The sequence below is a fragment of the Mus pahari genome, chromosome 10 (genome assembly GCF_900095145.1).
Source record: "Mus pahari chromosome 10, PAHARI_EIJ_v1.1, whole genome shotgun sequence".
Taxonomy (NCBI): Eukaryota; Metazoa; Chordata; class Mammalia; order Rodentia; family Muridae; genus Mus; species Mus pahari.
In genome coordinates this window covers 114,035,993-114,054,857 of record NC_034599.1, presented here as the reverse complement: position 1 = coordinate 114,054,857, position 18,865 = coordinate 114,035,993, and the positions used below count along the sequence as shown (strand labels likewise).

Here is an 18,865-nt window from a genome sequence, read left to right as displayed (position 1 = left end):
CTCTCTCTCTCTCTCTCTCTCTCTTTCTTTCTTTCAAAAGATTTATTTATTATATGTATATGAATATACTATAGCTGACTTTAGACAAACCAGAAGAGGGCATCAGATCTCATTACAGATGGTTGTGAGCCAACATGTGGTGGCTGGGAATTGAACTCAGGACCTCTGGAAGAGCAGTTGGTGCTCTTAACCACTGAGCCATCTCTCTAGCCCTGAAAATTTTCTTTTATTCTTAGATCCTTGTAGTCAGGGTTTAAGGAATCTTTAATTAGCTCCATTTTCCAAAAAGCAAATGCCGACATACTAGCAAGTCCCCAGTCTACATGTCCACTCTTCACAAAGCCACTTCTGTAGAGAGCTATTGGGGCATAAGCTCCTTTCTAGCCAGCACACCCGGCTTTCCCAACTGCTGCTGAAACTGACTGGAAGTACTGTCCACCATTGGAGACTGAGAACCAGCACCCTGGGCACCGAGGCTGGTAGAGAACGCCAGTACCAGTGAGGCTTGGAGCAGAGGTTGGATTGTGTCGTTCTGCTACGGACGTTCAGCATCCTGGTTGTGGGGAGTGGAGCTGGGGTGTGAGTGGGAGAGAAAAAGCGCTCTGAGCAGGCAGGTTGTAGGGCATGTTCAAGTTCTCAGCAATTTTACTTATTCACTAGCTGCAGAAATGACAAAATATTTCTAAGGTACATTTTTCTGAAAAAGTTTATTTCCATATACTTAATCAGCCCAAGATAAACGTGTATATACATATACTTGAAAATGAGGACTATGTCATTCCCTTCACACATTTGAGCAGCAATGATCAGAGGCTCGGAATGGCCACTCTTGTGTGAGAGCCTTCCTCCATCACTGACAGAGTTTTGTTGCCTTTCTCTTAAGTCACACCGGGTTCTTATAAAAATTGGAAATGAAGTTACCGGGAGTCGAATCCTTCCACTTCACACCAGCCAGTGCTCATTTCACTTCACACCATCTCCCTTCACTTCACACCATTTCCCTTCACTTCATACCCGTTGGTTCCTGTTTTCCTTTCACTTCAACAGGAGCAACTTTAAGAGCCGCTCACCCTTGGCGATGGAAAAGACTTTATTTTGTTGGGATTTCTAAGATTTTGGAAGTACTTTCAGTGTCCTAGACATCCTCCTCCCTACTGTCGTCCCCCGTCACCGACCTGGCCCTATTGGTGTATGTTTGATGAATCATGTACCTTTCCCTTGGTTTCATTATTAATTGGTCACAGTTATGAGTCCGCTGAGTGAGCTTCTGTGACGATAATTGTGAGCCGTGCATGAGTATAGGAGTCTCTGAGCTTCGGCTCTGACCATCTGAGAGGGCTTCCTGAACACTGGGCCGTAGCCTGTCATCTGTGAAACAGGAATGCCTGTCAGCTATTCTGAGACAGTGTCCTGCGTACACTGAAAACAATGTGTGCCTTCAGCAAGGTGCCTCTAGTTGAAACGGAAGTCCATGTGTGCGGCCCAGTTTGTGGAGTAGAGTCAAGACTAGACGTATTTTCAATTGATAGCATTAAATGTTTAAGTATCTGTAAGTCTTTCAACGTGAAGGGGCTTGGTAGTATTCTGTGACATAGTGAGAGCTTGTTCTGTGAAAGCGTGTGAGTTGTTAGCCCATCAATGTAATTATTATTATCACACCTTGAAAGCAACTTTCAAATGTTATGTGTAAGTATGTTTGCTTGTCTGGTAGTATGCACCATGTGTGTGCAGTGCCTGTGGGGGTCAAAAAGGGGTGTTTGTCTTAGTTAGGGTTTCACTACGGTGAAGAGACAGCGTGACCAAAGTAACTCTTAGGAAGGACAGCATTTAATTGGGGCTGGCTTACACATCCAGAGGTTTAGGCCACTATTGTCAGGGCAGGAAGCTTGACAGTGTCCAGGCAGACATGATGCTGGAGGGGCTGAGAATTCTACATCTTGATCCAAAGGCAGCCAGAAGGGACTCTCCCTTTCACACTTGAACATATAATTACCTCAAGGCGCGGTCTGAACAGTGGCACGCTTCCTCTAACGAGGCCAACACTCCCCCAACAAGGCCACACCTCCTAACAGGCCAAGAATAGTCAAACCACCACAGTGCTGGATCCCTGAAACTGATGTTACAGTTATGAGTCGCCATGTGGGTGCTGGGAATCAAACCAGAGTGCTCTGCAGGAGCAGTTTGTGCCTTAACCATTGAGACACCTCTCCAGCCCCTTTGCCTCAGTCATGTTAGCAGCTGGATCTTTATCTCATGCTTGTTGGAAATGTCTGAGTCTATGGCTTTAAAACAAGTGGCAAAGCTGCAGGTTTGTGCCCTCTCTGTTGAACAGAGGTGGGGGGCGTGTGTGGGTGTTGAGCAGAGGTGTGGGGTGTGTGTGGGTGTTGAGCAGAGGTAAGGGGCGTGTATGAGTGTTGAGCAGAGGTGTGGAGAGTATGTGGGTGTTGAGCAGAGGTGTGGGAAGTGTGTGTGTTGAACAGAGGCATGGAGTGTGTGTGGGTACCCTCAGTGTCTGTGAAGGATCTGTGCTCCTGCTTCCACAGGCCCTGTGCAGGATCACGCGGCAGTCTCCTACCGCCTTCCAGAATGTCATCGAGAAGGTGGGTCTCAATGCAGTCATCAGCTCCCTGGCCTCTGCTATCTGCAAAGTGCAGCAGTACATGCTGACCCTGTTCACAGCCATGCTGTCCTGTGGGATTCATCTCCAGCGGCTGATCCAAGAGAAGGTAGGGCTCTTCCTCCTGCAGTGGTGCCTGCTACATAGAAGGTCATTGCTGCAGGCCCAGGAGGCCTTTTGACCCTTGTCAGACTCCCATATGTACCACAGAACATTCCCTGGAAGATGAAGGAGCCGCTTTTGGTGACGAGCACCAGCATGTGGCTTCTGTGTCTCCTGGTAATGAGGAGAAATAGTGACACCCGTGAGACTCCCCCTCGCTGGTCTTCCTTACACCGTCTTCACAGCTCAGCTTGGTCCCTTTGTGCTTTGTCTTCCTCGAGGGAGAGGGGCTGGGCTCTCTTTCCCTGGTTCCTGTGACCCATGTCCATTCCTCTCCTGGTCTAAATCTCCATAACTCAGGTCATCTCTTGCATCTTCTTCCTCCTTTTTCTGACTTTGTCTCCTTCCAGGCTCTTGATAGCCTTTATCTGATTCCCAGTACTTTCTAGTCTGCACGGTGGCTCTGGCTGCGTCTCTGTGCCATTGTTTTTCCAAGCGTTGGGAATGCTGCCCCTCAGGCCTCCTGCACTCCTGCTGCATCAAAGCCCACATGTGAATGCTGCCTCTGATGAATGATTTGAACCTAATGGTTTCAGAAGCCTAACACCATGTGACGCACCACAGTCAAAAAAGACCATGTTTGTATATAGTTTGTATATAAGTTGTTTGAGTGTCACCTTAAGGGTCGCCATAGTTTGGGTCAAAGTTAGCCGTGTTTCCAGCTTTTCTGGTCGCTGGGACTCTTCCTAAGAGAAAACTCCAAGCAGCACTCTGTGCACCTGCCATGGTGGCTCGGGGCACACTTTAAAATCAGAGCCTCTACTTCATTTGTCCATCCACTCTGCCAGCAATGGATTCAGGTGCTTGCACATACGGGGCACGCCCCCTGACACTAGGCAGCACCCTGCTCTCAAACCAGAGTTCTGCAAATCTCAGTGGACAATTGTGGAGTGCGGCCATTGAAACCCACTGTATTGGCTCAGGTTCTACTGTATCAATGCCGTTTGTTGTTTCTTATATTTAAAGCTAGAATTTTGCTATGTTAATAATATATGTGCATGGTATCTTAGTTGCTGTTGCTGTGATAACTACTCTTATGAGGCAACTTAAGGAAAAGGGGTTTATTTTAGCTCACAGTTCAACAGTATAGTCCATCGTGACGGGGATATCAAGGCTGTGGGAGCTTGAGGCAGCTGGTCACATCCATCCACAGTCAGGAAGCAGAGAGCCGTGACCACAGGCTGCTCAGTTCCTTTCTTGGCCTATACAGACCAGGATCCTAGACAGGGGGGTGGAGCCACCCACAGTGGGCAGATCCTTCCACCTCAGTGACCATAATCAGATATGCCCCCCCAACTCTGCCCAACCCACCCCATGTTCCCACCCCAGACTTTCAAGTGGCACTCAAATAGCTTGGTACATGAAAGTCTAAATTCTGAGCATAGTACTTTGTCTTCACTCCAGTGTGATGTTACTCAGATGGCTGTGTGAACAGTCCCTATTCAGTCTTCCAAGCGATTAAGTTGTACCATCGGTCACTCTTATGGCTATATGGCTTGGTCTTCTTGTGGGACTCCTGACAGTGGGGGTGTGGCTGTCTCTGACTCTCTCGCCTGCTCGTGGGACACGGGACACTTTTCCTCCGACCGAGTTACATCATCCAGCCTTAATATGAGTGGAGGTGCCTAGCCTTACTGCAGCTTAGATCCTTGATATCCATGCTTGATATCCATGGGAGGCCTGCCCTCTGCTGAAGGGAAATAAGGAGAGGGTCTGGGGAAGAAGGGAAGGAGGAGGGATGGATTGGGAGGACAGGAGGAGAGGGCAAACTGGTCAGAATGTACTAGATGAGAAAAGAATACATTTTAAAAAAGAAAGAAAACAAACCAGTCACCTTTGGGCAGCTTTACTAAGTTGTGGTAGAGAGGTGGAAAGCTTTAACAGAATTATTTTTAAACTTTCAATACACTATTGTATTATATTTTACAAAGTCATAAAAATTAGATTCTATGGTTCTGTTTTTAGTTTCTTCCCTTGGCTGTCCAGGTGCTGCTGTACACCAACGGGGAAGGATGGAGTCAAGCCAAGTTTCACAGTCAGTGCCTTCCCTTGGTGTGTCCAGTCTGGATGAGTCCAGAGCTGGTGGGGCAGCAGGGTCCTGGCAGGGCAGTGAATGCAGGGAGGAGGGGGTCTCCTCGGCTCTGCAGTGCTATAGCTATCTTAGATGATAGTCAACAAAGCAGCTTGTGTTATTTATTGGGGTGAACTAGGGCTATATAAACCTTGGAAAGTGTGAAGGGGTTTCTAGAAAGTTGAACCTGAAACTCAACTAATTGCACCAAGGATTCCGTGACATTCCTCAGGTAGAGTGTTGGGGGTTGGGACTCCTCAGATAAGGTAGAGCAGAGGAAGCTCTGCTGGGAAAGGGAGCCCTCCATTTTGCACCTAGCTCGGGGAGCTTTCCAGACATATTATCTCCAGATAAAAGAGGGATGATTATTCACTTATAATTCACATTGGCTCTTTCTCCCACCCAAGTGTGCACCAGGCCCAACTCTGCTTGGCTTCTGAGACCAGATGAGTTAAAGTGCTGTGACTAAGGCAGGACTGGTCCTTTCCTTTCTTTAAACTATATTACTGTGTGTATGTGATTGTGTGAGCACATGTGCCATGGCATGTGTGTGTGTGTGTGCACAAGTGCAATGGCTTGTGTGTGGAGCTTTGTGGAGCTGGTCTTTGCCTTCATGCAGGTTCTAATGGCTGAACTGCAGGCCTTGAGTTCCCTGGAAAGTGCTTTACTGACAGAGCTGTGCACTCAGGATGTCATCATGCAGAAGTGCATCCTGAGTGCACAGCTCGGGGTGTCACATTTGCCCACACGGCTGCTGACTCACAGACAAGGCGCTTTCATTTTGAAAACTGAAACTCAATATGCAGACAACATCTTGTGTGACAAGTCATAAGGCTCTGATAATAGTTAGATCTCCTACTTTTGTAGGCTACCTGACACCTCACTGGCACGGGGAAGGAGGCATGGTCTCTCTACTGCTGTTTTGGGCAGGCGTCCAGGTTCCTTGTTGAGTTCTTTGATACTATAGTTGATGGATGACTGAGTCCCTATGGCACTGGTCAGAGGGGGATCTGACTATCTACCTTGCCTTCTATGATGGGCACCTGGCTGGCAGGAGGGCAGCTGGGCTCTGGACATTTCTGCACCAATGCTGGTGTCTGGGAATGGTGCTTTCATCACTGATGGGAGGGATGAAGATGTGGGCTTCCTGTTGTGCATTTCCTGGTGACAACCACAGGAGAAGGGAGAGAGATTACTACTGCTCCATGTGAGCAAGCTGCAGACCCCATCTGGTGTGCTCTGACAGCAAGGCTGGGAACACGGACCCAGCTGCAAGAAGGGACCCGCTGGAGAAGAGTTCCTGGTTTTTGCAGAGCTGTGATGGAAACTCCAGCTTTCAGTGAGTCTTTATTGACACTTCTCTGTCAGGGGATGATATTGGGGTGCCCTATCATGGTCAGATTAGGTCTAGGACTCCACAGTCCCTTTGCTAATGGAGCCAGGGATGTGTTTTTCATGGTATTTGGCTGAAACTGAGTAGTTGGTATCTAGTAGTTTTCTGTATTGCAGACTTAACCTGTTCCTTTGGCTTTGAATAGACATGCTTAGTTATTTTCTTGTGTATTTGTGCATTTATTGTATGCACATTTGTGTTTGGTGGGCTCACCTGTGCATGCACAGGTGGGGATATTTTGTAGCAATTTCCTGGTATTTGAAGCTTTTCCTGGTATTTGATCCTAGAGATAGGCTGATTCTGACTCAGAAGCTGACAACTCACAAATCTTGGAAAGTCCCTGAAACAGACCAGACTTACAAGACTCCTCTCTTCCCAAGGTAATATAAGTGGTAAGGATGGCTGAGGAGAAGCGACCCTATAGCCTGTTGAGTTGCAAAGATGGCAACTTTTCTAAGTCCACACTTAGGCTGGGTGGACTTTTTGGTGATGCAGTTGTCTTTGAGTTACCCATGTTCCTGTAATTCTTCACTCATGCTTTTGTAAGTAACTGCAATAAGCCCATTGCTTCCCCAAGAGTGGCTTTGATAGAGTCATATCTTCAGTCTGTCCTCACTGCCCTATTTGAGGTGAGCAGGTGTTTGTTTATATCTCCTCAGGAAAAGGCAGAAGGGTCTCTACTCCTTTCCACCTTATTAATTTTTGAGAGAGTCTCTTATTGAACATAGTGTTTGCAGTTTTGGCTTGGTTGCCTGACTGATCAGCACATTCCCAGTGTCCTCCTGTCTCTGTCTCCCTCCACTTAGTACTGAGGTTACAGGTGCAGGCTGCCAGGCTTGGCTTTGGCCTTTGTGCTGGAGATCCAATGCTTGTTCAGCAAGTGCTTTACCCCAGAGCCGTCTCTCTGGTTCCTTAGTAATTTTCTTGTAATAAACTTTTAAGTAAAATTGCTGGGTTTCTTTTATTTTTAAAAGGCCCCTTTTCTGAGTAGTTTACCTGTAATAGTGTGATTTAGTATGTTAGAAACAGCTGCCCTGCTGCTGAAAGGCCCAACATGCTGTGTGGCAAAAGTGCTGTGTCTTAGAACTGTCCTGAGTTCATGGTCAAAGCTCCTTTCTTTCCTTCAGTTTGTCTATCTTCCAAATCTTAGCCCAGACACATAGAGACCCTATGGTTCATTCCTCTTTTCTTCTTTTTGTACTCTCACCTCTGGGGCTTCAGGAAGTCATGGGAGTTAGTTTCACTTGTTGACAGTTGTAGTTCTAGCTGGAGTCTATGCCCTGAACTCACAGTTTGCAAACTCCACTTTGTCCTTTGACCTGAGCACACAGGCAGTTGGTGGCTGCTCTCACAACTCAGAACCTCTAAGCACAAGAGGAGATGGGCCCAGAAAACTGTGCAGCTCAGTGAATAGAGGCTGGCACCCAGCCTCAGAGAACCTTGGCATGCTGGGTAATTGTCACAGAGGCATACCCTGATGGCAGAAACAAAACCACCTAACAAAGACTCCTAGGAGCTAACTGTGGTGAGGAACTGAGAATTGGCACGAGAGCAGCCAGAGTGAAGGAGGCTTGGGGGCATGTGTGTCTAATGAAAAGGTTCAGACGTGAGCTTGATAGTTACTGAGGCCCCACATTGTTACCTGTCCCCAGTGGTAGCACACACAGCTAATTTCATTTGACTCAAGTACATCAAGGACACTCATGTCGTCTTTCAGCTACTACCTGCTTCACCATGTCACAAAACTAACAGTTTAGGTCTTCTAAACATGTATTTATATGTGTGCATGCCTGTACTTACATCTAAATATGAGATTGCGCACATCAGCATGCATGTAGAGGCCATCATACAACTTGCAGGAGTCCAGTTTCTACTTCTATCCTGTGGTTCCTGGGGATTGAACTCGGATCATCAGGGTTGGCTGCAGGCGCCTTTGTTGTCTTGCCGGCCCTGCCAGTTCTTGATATCCTGTCAGGTTCACAGTTTCCTCATTGTCTTGTACATGACTTTGATAGATCTAACTACATGACTGGAATCTAACTACCCCTTCTGCCTCAGGTCGGCTGGTCTGTTCACCTCCGCAGCACATAGGTCCCCTGCATCCTTTTCCGTCGTCAAAGTGGGTTTTTGAGCAGGGACTTCAGGGTTCTGTGGACTTTTCCCCACCTGGACTTTGGCTGATGGAATCTTTTAACATGATGTGTGTGTTTCTTGTAATGTGTGCTTACAGGTTTGACTAGATGCCGGTTTGGAGTCCCCGGGGGAGGGTTAAGAGAAGAGAGACCATGGGTCACTCACCTGCCTCCTCTCTGCTGTGTGGAGCTATGGTGGCATGGTACACGCACAGCACAATCGGCTCCAGGTTTTCCTGAGGCCTCAGCTTTGGGTAGCGTTTGCCTATGCTGGGCTCAACCGGCATCAGAATCTTGTCATTTATCTTTATTACTTGGATTCCTCTGTTGGAAAGATGTCTGAGGAGCGATCTGGTGCGTTTTACCAGAGCAAAGGCAGGGCAAATGCTTTGTACGTTTGTTTACTGGTTTGCAGAATAATGAGTTGGTTGCTTAGCAGTCTCCAAAGACCGTTTCTTTGAATATTCTTACGTGTTCACTTTCTGTGTAAGTCAGCGCAGCACAGAACAGCTTTTTTTTCTAACGGCTTCGAGTCGCCTCCTGGGCCTTTCCGTCTTGACTCTTGTGGTCTTTGCATCTTGCTGTGTGATATGACAATGGTTTCCGGCTTGGATGTCTTGTCTCTGGATCTGGAGCTGTCTGTCTCTCTAAGGAGTCTGGCAGGGGCTCTCCCTGGGTTTGGACTGCTTATCATCTCCAGTCTTTTTGATTGACGGAGCCAGCGAACATCTATTTAAAAATATGTCATCTGCTTGTGGTGGCATTTATAGTTTTATATTTGGTGGGGTTTTTTGTTTGTTTTTTTGTTTTGTTTTTGTTTTTGTTTTTAATTTAAGCTGGAAATCTTGGTACCTAATGTGATAGAATTTTACTGTTTTATAGTGTTTGGTCAGGATGGTAACATGAACGTTACGATTTTAAGTACAATTCTTATCTTTTTGTCAGTGTTTTTGTGCTTGGGACACGTAGGCATGTGCAGGCAGGTTAATCAGTGTGCTTCATTCTCTTATGCTGGACTCTCTGACACTGCTAATTCCATAGGCACTTAGGTATTTACTTGATTTTCTTTTGAGGCAGGGATTCTAGTATCCCAGGCTGGTTTTAATCTCCCTGTGTATCTCAAAATGACCTTGATCTTGTGACTCTCCTGCTCCTCAGTGCTGGGATTGGAGCTGTGTACAGTCATGTCAGGTTTATGTAGTGCTGGGGAGGGGGGACCTGGGCTTCGTGCATGCTGGGTAAGCACTCGAACACTGAGCAGGAATTCTCGCCCTTAATTTGTCTTATGCTCGGCAACTGGGAAAATGGCTCAGTGGGTAAATGCATCTGCTATACAAGTTTGAGGGCCTGAGTCTCCACCCCTAGCACCCACATAAAAAGCTGGGGGTGACTCCCCATTGCCGTGAGGCCCTTGGTGGCTGACATACTCACTGGCTCTAGGCTCATGTGAGAGACATTGTCTCAAAGGCAGAGATAAAACAGGACACCTCAATGCTTCCTCTGGCCTCCATGTGTGCGTACAGGTAAGTTCTCTCTCTCTGCCTCTCTGTCTCTGCCTCTCTCTCACACACACACAAACACACACACACACACACACACACACACACACACACACACATCTTGAGTGATGAGTCAGTTAAAGAAAAGAAAGACCTGGATCCTGTGGATAGCTCAGTGGTTAAAGACACTTGTTGCCAAACTGATGACCTAACATGGGTGTGATCTGTATATTCACAGAGGAAGGAGGGAACCAGCTCACAAAAGTTGTTCTCTGACTTGTTGTACATATGTGCTGTGGCAACACACACACACACACACACACACACACACTCACATATACACACACACTCACATATATACTCTTACACAATTCACACATTCACACTCACACACATACTTTCACACACTCATACACAGTTTTTTGTTTGTTTTTGTTTTGTCAACTTGATACAATTCTAGACGTATCTGAGAAGAGGGACTCTTAGCTGAGAAAATGCCTCCATCAGATTGACATGTAGGCAAGTCTGTGCAGTGTTTTCTTGGTTAATGATGGCTGTGGCAGAGCCCACTCGATTGGGGCAGGGCCACCCTTGGGCAGATGGTCCTCAGAGCTATAAGCAAGCCAGCTGAATGAGCTGTGGAGAGATGCACATCCCCATCGCCCCTGCTTCAGTTGCAGCCTCCAGGTCCCTGCTTTGAGTTCCTGCCCTGACTCCCCTTCGTGGTGGTCTATAAGATAAAATCAACCCTTCCCCATGTCGCTTTTGGTTGTGGTGTTTATCACAGCAACAGAAACCATAAGATACTTGTTTTCCTTCTTAAGCATGTGGTTCTCTGATGGGTAACCGGCTTTATCTTCTGTTAAGAATATAAGCAGATGTGCCAACTTGCTTTTCTGCTTTTCTTTCTGTCTGTCTTTCTGTCTGCTTGTCCTCTGCATAGTCATATAACTTCTATCTTCATCTGTGTGAGGAGGATGTTAGTGACTCTCCCCACTGGGAACCAGTCAAGCACCGAGTCTTAGGGATCCCAGCAGAACCAAGCTGCCCTACTTAGGGAAAATGGCCCCTGATAGTAAGTTCCACTGGACTGGAAGAAGAGTCATCTTTGTGGGAAGACACAGCTTTATACAGTGTGGACCCTTGCCCCTGGAAACTCTCCATACCTGTGCGGCATCTATGCTTGGTACCCAGTGGCTCAGCACCCACTTCACACAGGACTCTGTCGTGAGAGTCAGCTAATGCGGACTCTCCACAAGCCCTGGATCCTGACCTAGCTGGCAGAAAAGGTAACCAGGCTTGTATTTTTGACCAGTGTTTAGTTGACACTAAAAACTGGTAGGGGCTGTGATGTTCTTTTCTCTCAAGGTTAGGAGGTGGCACAGGCTACCCCAACGGTGCCATTTGTATGTTCTTGGTGGGTTACGGGCGAGGAAGAGCCTCATTCAAAAATCTGCCTTTACTGAAAGTTCACTAAGTTTACATTAAACAGTTTCAAGTTCAGAGTTCATATTAATCAATATTTGGAGCCATTTGTGATCTTTGTTATTTTTATTTTATTTGTTGTTGGTTTTGTGAGTCAGTTTTTCTATGTAGCCCTACCTATACTGGAACTTTCTTTGCAAACTAGGCTGTCCTGGAACTCACAGAGATCCACCTGCCTCTGCTTCCTGAGTGCTGAGATTAAAGACTTGTGGCACCACACCTAGGCAATTTTTTGTTTTTAATAAATGGATTTAAAGATGGAAATTCTCTACTGTTCCATTTCTTCTTAAAGTTTATCTAAAATCCTAGTATTTATTAGATTTTAGGGACCCAGTCCCTCATTGAAAATAGTGTGGATTATTACAGTAACTGACTTTGAATATCCATGCATGTTTATGGGAACACTGAGACAGGCTAATTCGTGTCATGGCAGTTTGATCAGTAGCGACAGACAGTGTGGTCCAGTCCCAAGGGGAGCCATGGGGAGTCCCTGGAGAGCCTGCAGTGAGGCAGCTTCCTTAGTGACAGGTGTGTTCCTTTCCCTTTAAAGATTTATTTATCTTATGTGCATGAGTGTTTTGTGAGCATGTATGTCTGTGACCATGCGTGTATCTGATGGACACAGAGGCCAAAGGTATCAGATCCCCTGCAACTGGAATTACAGATGGTTGTGAGCAATGATGTGGGCTCTGGAAATTGAACCTGTGTCCTTTGGAAGAGCAGCCAGTCTCTTAACCACTGAGCCACCTTGGCAGCCCCCAAGGTATTTTTTTTGCAATGTCACTAGATGTACTGGCTTAGAAGTTGCTAATGAAGGATTTATGAAATGGAAACAGATCCCCAAGTGCTAATCAGATGATGTTTGCATCTTGCCATGACGTTCAGTCTTCATTAACCAGTGTACGTCCTCTCCAAGAATGCCTTGGCAGTGCTTCCAAGGTATGATGTGAGGTCAGCTTGTGTTCCTGCTCCTATTAGCAGGAAGCAAGAGTGTAATGTCATCATGATCACCTGAGTGCCCTTGCTGATCTCAAGAATATTACCACACCAGGTAATGTGGCCAGGCTGTCCTCACTGGCTGTCGACTGTGATGCTGGGGGAAGCAGCCTGGCTTTGCCCGCCCATGCTTGTATCAGCTAATCTGATCTTTATGATGTGTGTGTGTAAGCAAGGACAACTTTCCTCAGGGTCTGCCCACCTTACTTCTGTGCAACAGGGCTTCTCACTGACATGAACTTTTGGAGCAGGCCAGTCTCAAGCATTCCCCAGTGTCTGCCAGCTCCTGTGACCCCTTTCTGCTGGCCCAGATGTCTGTCATGAAACTGGCTGTGCGTTGGGAAGTGGTGTGTGTGCTTTGGTTCTGTGTCGTCTGACAGATTTTTTATTTCATAGGCTGATTGCTCTGGTTTTATTACTGCAAGGACATACATGTGGGATTCATGTTTTTCAGTCTGAGGATAAATTCCTTCAGATTAGCAGCTGCATCAGAAGAAAACTGCAGGATTTTGAGCCGTGGTCATTTCCTGTCAGCTGTAGGCAGAGTGGAGCCCTCACCCGCTATCAGCTGTATTGAAGGTTGATCTGTGCGCAGGGACACCTTCGTCTTTGTTGGTCTGCTTTTCATAAAGTGAGTTAGTATTTTTCCTGACTTTATATTTCTTTGACTATTAATGATGGCAATTTGACTGTCATAGTCAGCTTCAGCTGTCATGGTGACATAACTCTAGAGACCTCTGGGAAGAGGGAACCTCACCTGAGGAATTTCCACCATCAGATTGGCCTGAAGACATGTCTGTAGGGAGTTGATTGATTAATGATTCATGTGTGAGGACCTAGCCCACTATGGGCAGTACCATTCCCTAGTCAGGTGGCCCTGGGCTGTATAGGAAATGTAGCTGATCTTGAGGAAGAGAGCTAGCAAGTAAACAGTGTTCTCTCACAGTCTCTGCTTCAGTTCCTGTCTCCAGGTTCCACACTTGAGTTTCTGCTCTGGCTTCCCTCAGTAATGGACAGAGACCTGTAAGCCAAATAAACCCTTTCCTCTCCAAGTTGCTTTTGATCACAGTGTTTACCAGAACAGCAGAAAGCAAACCAGTACATTGGATGCTGTGCTGAAGTCATGCTGTGCCTACGGGATCTGTACAGGAGGCTGAAGGGGCTCCACTGTTTCGAGGGCCCAGTGTTATAGGTCTTGTTTTTTTATGGATATTTGTACATCAGGAGAATTCACCTTTATCCACATAAAGTGAGCTGCGGGTGCAATATTTTCATGGTTTCATTTCCGTGAATTGAGTGTCTTCTCTGAACATATTATTTCTCCCTTCTTAATAGATTAGTGATGAGTGTTCCTCATTCTGAGATTAAATTAGCCCCCCCCCATCTCTCCTCTCCTTTTCTTCCATTCTTCCCTCCCTTCCCCCACCTTGGCCTCTTTTTGTTTTTATTTCTCCAACATTTATTTTCACTGGGACACAGCAGCTGCTTCTAGTGTGCCACTTGTGGCTCTCCCATCACTCACTGTCCCAGTATCATCCATGTGTGTCATCTCAGGGTTTCCTTTCTCCATGAAGAGACCTGTCCTGGAGTCTCTGACAAGTTCCAGTGTGGACAGGTGGCCTTCAGAGCTGGTCATAGCCAGCACCTTGCAATCATGCAGGGAATTCCTTCACTTTTCCTGGGTTCAGTGTTCTTGTCTTGCCTTATTTCTACCTGGTGACTAAGCAGGCACAGGGAAGAGGAGCTGTATGTATGTGTGTGTCTGTGCGTGCATGTGTGTGTGTGTGTGTGTGTGTGTGTGTGTGAGCTGGCAAGATGGCTCAGCAGCTGAGAGCACTTTCTACTAAGAATCAGGACCTGAGTTTGATCTCTGGACCACATGGGAGAAGGAGAAAGTTGGAGAGAGAGAGAGAGAGAGAGAGAGAGAGAGAGAGAGAGAGAGAGAGAGAGGAGGAGAGAGAGCGCATATAAATATGTGTATGTAAACATTTTGAAAAGAAACAGCAGCCATCTGACAGGATGAAGAGCCGAGGGACACAGCTCTAGCACTCGGGTGGCAGTGGCTGTAGGGATGTTAGAGGTGGTGGCACCCACATAGCCATAGTGGCTGCAGCTTACACAGCAGGTAGAGAAGGGAAGGCCGAAGAAAGCCTGTGGTAGAAACTCAGGAGAGAAACAGAGCATGCATGAACTCAGGACCTGTCTTACTTAGGATTTTACTGCTGTGAACAGACACCATAACCAAGGCAAGTCTTATAAGGACAACATTTGGTTGGGGCTGACTTACAGGTTCAGAGGTTCAGTCCATTATCATCATGGTGGGAAGCATGGCAGCGTGCAGGCAGACATGGTGCTGGAGGAACCAAGAGTTCTGCATCTTGATCTGAAGGCAGCCATAAGGAAACTGTCTTCCACAGGCAGCCAGGAGGAGGTTCTCTTTGGCACTGGGCAGAGCTTGAGCACTAGCAGACCTCCAAGCCCACCTACACAGTGACACACTTCCTCCAACAAGGCCACACCTTCTAATAGTGCCATTCCCCGTGGGTCAAGCATATTCAGACCACCACAGGAGGGACACAGAGCAGGCATGAGCTTGCAAGGGGCACAGAAAGTGCAGTTGGACATAGGGGAGGGGAAGAAGAGTCAAGAGCGTTCTGAGTTTGTCTACTGTGGTGACGATTGTGAGAGCAGGCTGAGCGTTTGTGTGTGTGTGTGTGTGTGTGTGTGTGTGTGTGTGTGTACACGCATGCTTGGTGTAGGGGGCCAGTGTTTCCCGCACCTGTTCTAGTGGAGGTCACTACTTACAGGCTTCTGTGTGTCTGTTCTTAACCATGCCCGTCCAATGAAGACCACCACTTAGGAGTTCCTGTGTGTCTGTCCTTAACCATGCTGGCAGTTTTCTGACCTGTCTAAAATGTCAGCACTATGTCTTTTTCATTTCAATTACTTAACTGAATTTCCATTAAAAATAAACCAGGAACTTTAAAAGGAGAAACAGGCATGGATTCAGTCTCCAGACTGCAGGCTGAATCCAGGTCTGCGTTCAGCCTAATGATGTTCCCTATGGAAAAAACTTCTGGATCACTCTTTGTGCCCCTCTGCCGTGCAGCCGTCATTCCAGACAGGGCCTGGTGGGAGCGCAACTGTTTGGAGTGAGTGTGCAGGCATGCAAGCGTAATTTTAATTTTTCAAGCCCCATTTTAATGATGGTTCTTAAACACTTTAACCTCCCTTGAAGCCTATCACCCACCAGAGGTAGTGGGTGAGAAAGGATGCAGGGGAAGTGGACCTGTTTAGGAATGGTTCTTTGGAGCAACTCCCATCTGTGTTGTCTGGAAATTGGCGGTTCAGTTCACAGGTCAGCAGCAGTAATTTGATCCACTTGCAAACACTTCATGGATACACCAGCAGTCCAGTGTGGTGGAGTCAGGATAGCAAATGTGAATCAGTGGCAGTGGTGCGACCTAGCAGAGTCAGCCAGACCTCAGCCTTGGCACAAGTCAGCAGGAGGGACCAGAGGACACCAGGAGAAGTGCTTGGCTGTGCCTCTCAGGGAAGCAAAGATCAGGGAAGACACGAGACCCACAAGCCTTACACAGCTAGCTCTGTCTCTGTCACCATCTGTCAAGTTCTATTTACACCCTCCAAACATCACGTTTCTCCACATGCCTTGCCTCAGCATGTGCTTCTGTCGAAGCTGACATCTGCCAATCAGCCGGACTCCAGGGAAGCCACCAGCACACGACCAGAAGTTTGTGTTTCTCTCTATGGAGTTCTGACAAATGCAGCTCAACTAAGCAATGTAAGGTGGACCAATACATGCACGTTGTTAGCAAAGAATCCTTCATCACATGCTCTTTCACATACTTGCCTTGGCAGAACATTCTCTCTCCTGTGTCTGCTTCAGTGAAACGTTGCTTCACAAGTCTGCCTTTCACCTGTGTCCACTTCAGGGAATCACCCCTTCACGTGTTTGCCCCAGCAAAACACCATCCAACACAACTGACTTTCTAAAGAACCCTTAAGTTTCCATTGTGTGTGTGTGTGTGTGTGTGTGTGTCTCCTGTTTGTGTATGACCCCGTCTGGTGAGTCAGTGGCCATTGCTCAGTGTTGTCAGGAGAATGGAGGGTTTTCATTCATGTCTGTCATCAAGTGTGGCTTTATGTTTTTTATATTTATTAAGCCCCTACAGAGCTCTGTCAGTTCAGTGTAAGAACTGTTTCTGTGCAGACATGCTTGCTTCTGCTGAGACTCAAATCTGCATGTTCCTCCGGCCTCTATCTGGTCCATCTACTTCCTGCCACACTTCCTATTACTTCTTGCCATACTTCTTGTCTGAGCTGAGTACTTCCTGCCACCCTTCCTGTTAGTAGTTCCTGCCACACTTAAAGTTTATACTTGAGTACTTTGTAGTTTACAAATAGGCTGGATTTGAACTCAGTCAGAATTTGAGCAAATCACTCACCATTTGAAAAATGATCTTTTTCTTTAAAAATTTAAATGTTTTTAATTAGAATATAATCAAATCACGTCTTCATCCCTTTCCTTCTCGCAGTCCCTCCCATGTCCCCTCCCTTCAGCCTGTTTGTCACCCTCCTGCAAGATATAGGTGTAGGAATTAGGGTTCCATTTGCCCAGGGATTAAGGCCAATAGTCAACAGCAGGGGACAAAATGCTTTTGTCAACACACACTGGCTCATTTCAGGTTTAAGTAAGATAGCAGTACATGTGGGTTTGGACAAACTAAGGAGATTTTATCTGGCCCTGTTTGCTCATTGCGGGCTATGAGCTGACCTTTCTACCTCCTGAGCTGACCTTTCCAACTGTCTTCCACAGGACTTTGTCTCCACAGTCATCCGTTTACTTGACAGTCCGTCCACTCCCATCCGAGCCAAAGCCTTCCTGGTGCTGCTGTACATCCTGATTCATAACCGGGACATGCTGCTGCTGAGCTGCCAAGCGAGGTACGGTGCCCCCGGAGGGTCTGTCAGCCGCCTGTCATCTGATTGGTGGTTTGTATGTGTGATTGTCGTGGAGGCTACTTATCGGCCTTTATGTATCTCCTATTGAAAACCCTGTCTGAAGTTTATCAAGCCTTTAATCTGTCTCCTCGGGAGTTTAATACATCCCAGGGAGGACCCTGAGGCAAGTAGGCTGGCCTTGAAGTTGTGCTCCTCCTGCTTCAGCCTTCCCAAGAGCTGGGGTTACAGTCGCCCTGGAGACCCTGAGGCCATGGTTAGTTAGGGCTCTGCTGGGTACTTCAAAGTGGGAAAGGCACTAAAGCTGGGCAGCTTCTGAGCTATTCCCACCCGACAATGCTGGCCTGGCCTCCTTCCCAGCCTCATGGCTGGCTGGTCACCTGTCATCTTAGCCTCACCCTGGCCTCCTTCTCCATTAGCATTGCAAGGTCCCACCTGAGACACCTCTCTCTCCCTCTCCCCCTCCCCTTCCCTCTCCCCTCCCCCTCCCCCTCCCTTTCCTGGGATTCTGCCTTCTCCTCTCCTGCCCATTCAGCTCTTTATTTAACCATTCAGGAGGTAATGGAGAACCGTGCTTTACAGGATACTGAATCACGTCAAAGCCTGAACTGCAACCAGATCTCTGGGTAGAGAAGTCAGCATATGAACACACAGTGCACAGAAATATCCCCAGCACAGCAGGAAAGAAGCATCCGAGGCACTTAACTGTGTATGAGGGAAGATGCAGAGACAGGATTCTGGGGAGGCTGGAATGGGGTACCAGGTGCTCTGAGGATGGAGCTGTGAGTGTCCCCGGAGACTGGGTTCTCAGCTGCTGCTCTCCACAGAGGACATCTGGAGGCTCCTGGTCTCAAGAACCGAGGTGGACAGTTTCAGAGGAACAACACCCAAGGCTGATTTCTGGCCTCATGGGCAAGGAAATACATGCACACAAACACACAGGTGTATACAGAGACACCATACAGATATGTGTGCACACACGGGCAAAGACAGAGGTCACTTTTGCTGTGGGCAGATCCTCTTCCTGTTCCCAAAGCTCCTTCTACTGCCCTTGTTACCTGAGTTTGATTACTCGGGATTCACGCCTCTTCCATCTGTCCTGGTCTTACTCCTTACACAGTGTGCCTGGTCTCTCTGCTGTTTAAAGATACTTTCTTTCCATTAAGGTTTAGAAGAATTATATATTCTTTGGGGAGTACTTCTTTTTTTTTTAATTTATTTTTTTCCAATTTTTATTAGGTATTTACTTCATTTACATTTTAAATGCTATCCCCAAAGTCCCCTATACCCTCCCCCCATGCTAACCTACCCACCCACTCCCCCTTCTTGGCCGTGGTGTTCCCCTATACTGGGGCATATAAAGTTTGCAAGACCAAGGGGCCTCTCTTCCCAGTGTTGGCTGACTAGACCATCTTCTGCTACATATGCAGCTAGAGACACAAGCTCTGGGGGTGCTGGTTAGTTCATATTGTTGTTCCACCTACAGGGTTGCAGACCCCTTCAGCTCCTTGGGTACTTTCTCTAGCTCCT

At 47.2% G+C, this 18,865-nt stretch overlaps 1 protein-coding gene across 1 annotated transcript in view; it reads left to right on the top strand.

The window, feature by feature from the left end:
• The window catches only part of Ulk4 (unc-51 like kinase 4), a 283,012-nt gene that overhangs the window by 62,787 nt on the left and 201,360 nt on the right, over positions 1–18,865 (top strand). Inside the window, exons 20-21 of the mRNA XM_021207848.2 lie at positions 2,544–2,726; positions 17,193–17,320. Coding sequence (XP_021063507.1) covers positions 2,544–2,726; positions 17,193–17,320 — 311 coding nt within the window. The remainder of the gene's footprint in view (positions 1–2,543; positions 2,727–17,192; positions 17,321–18,865) is intronic.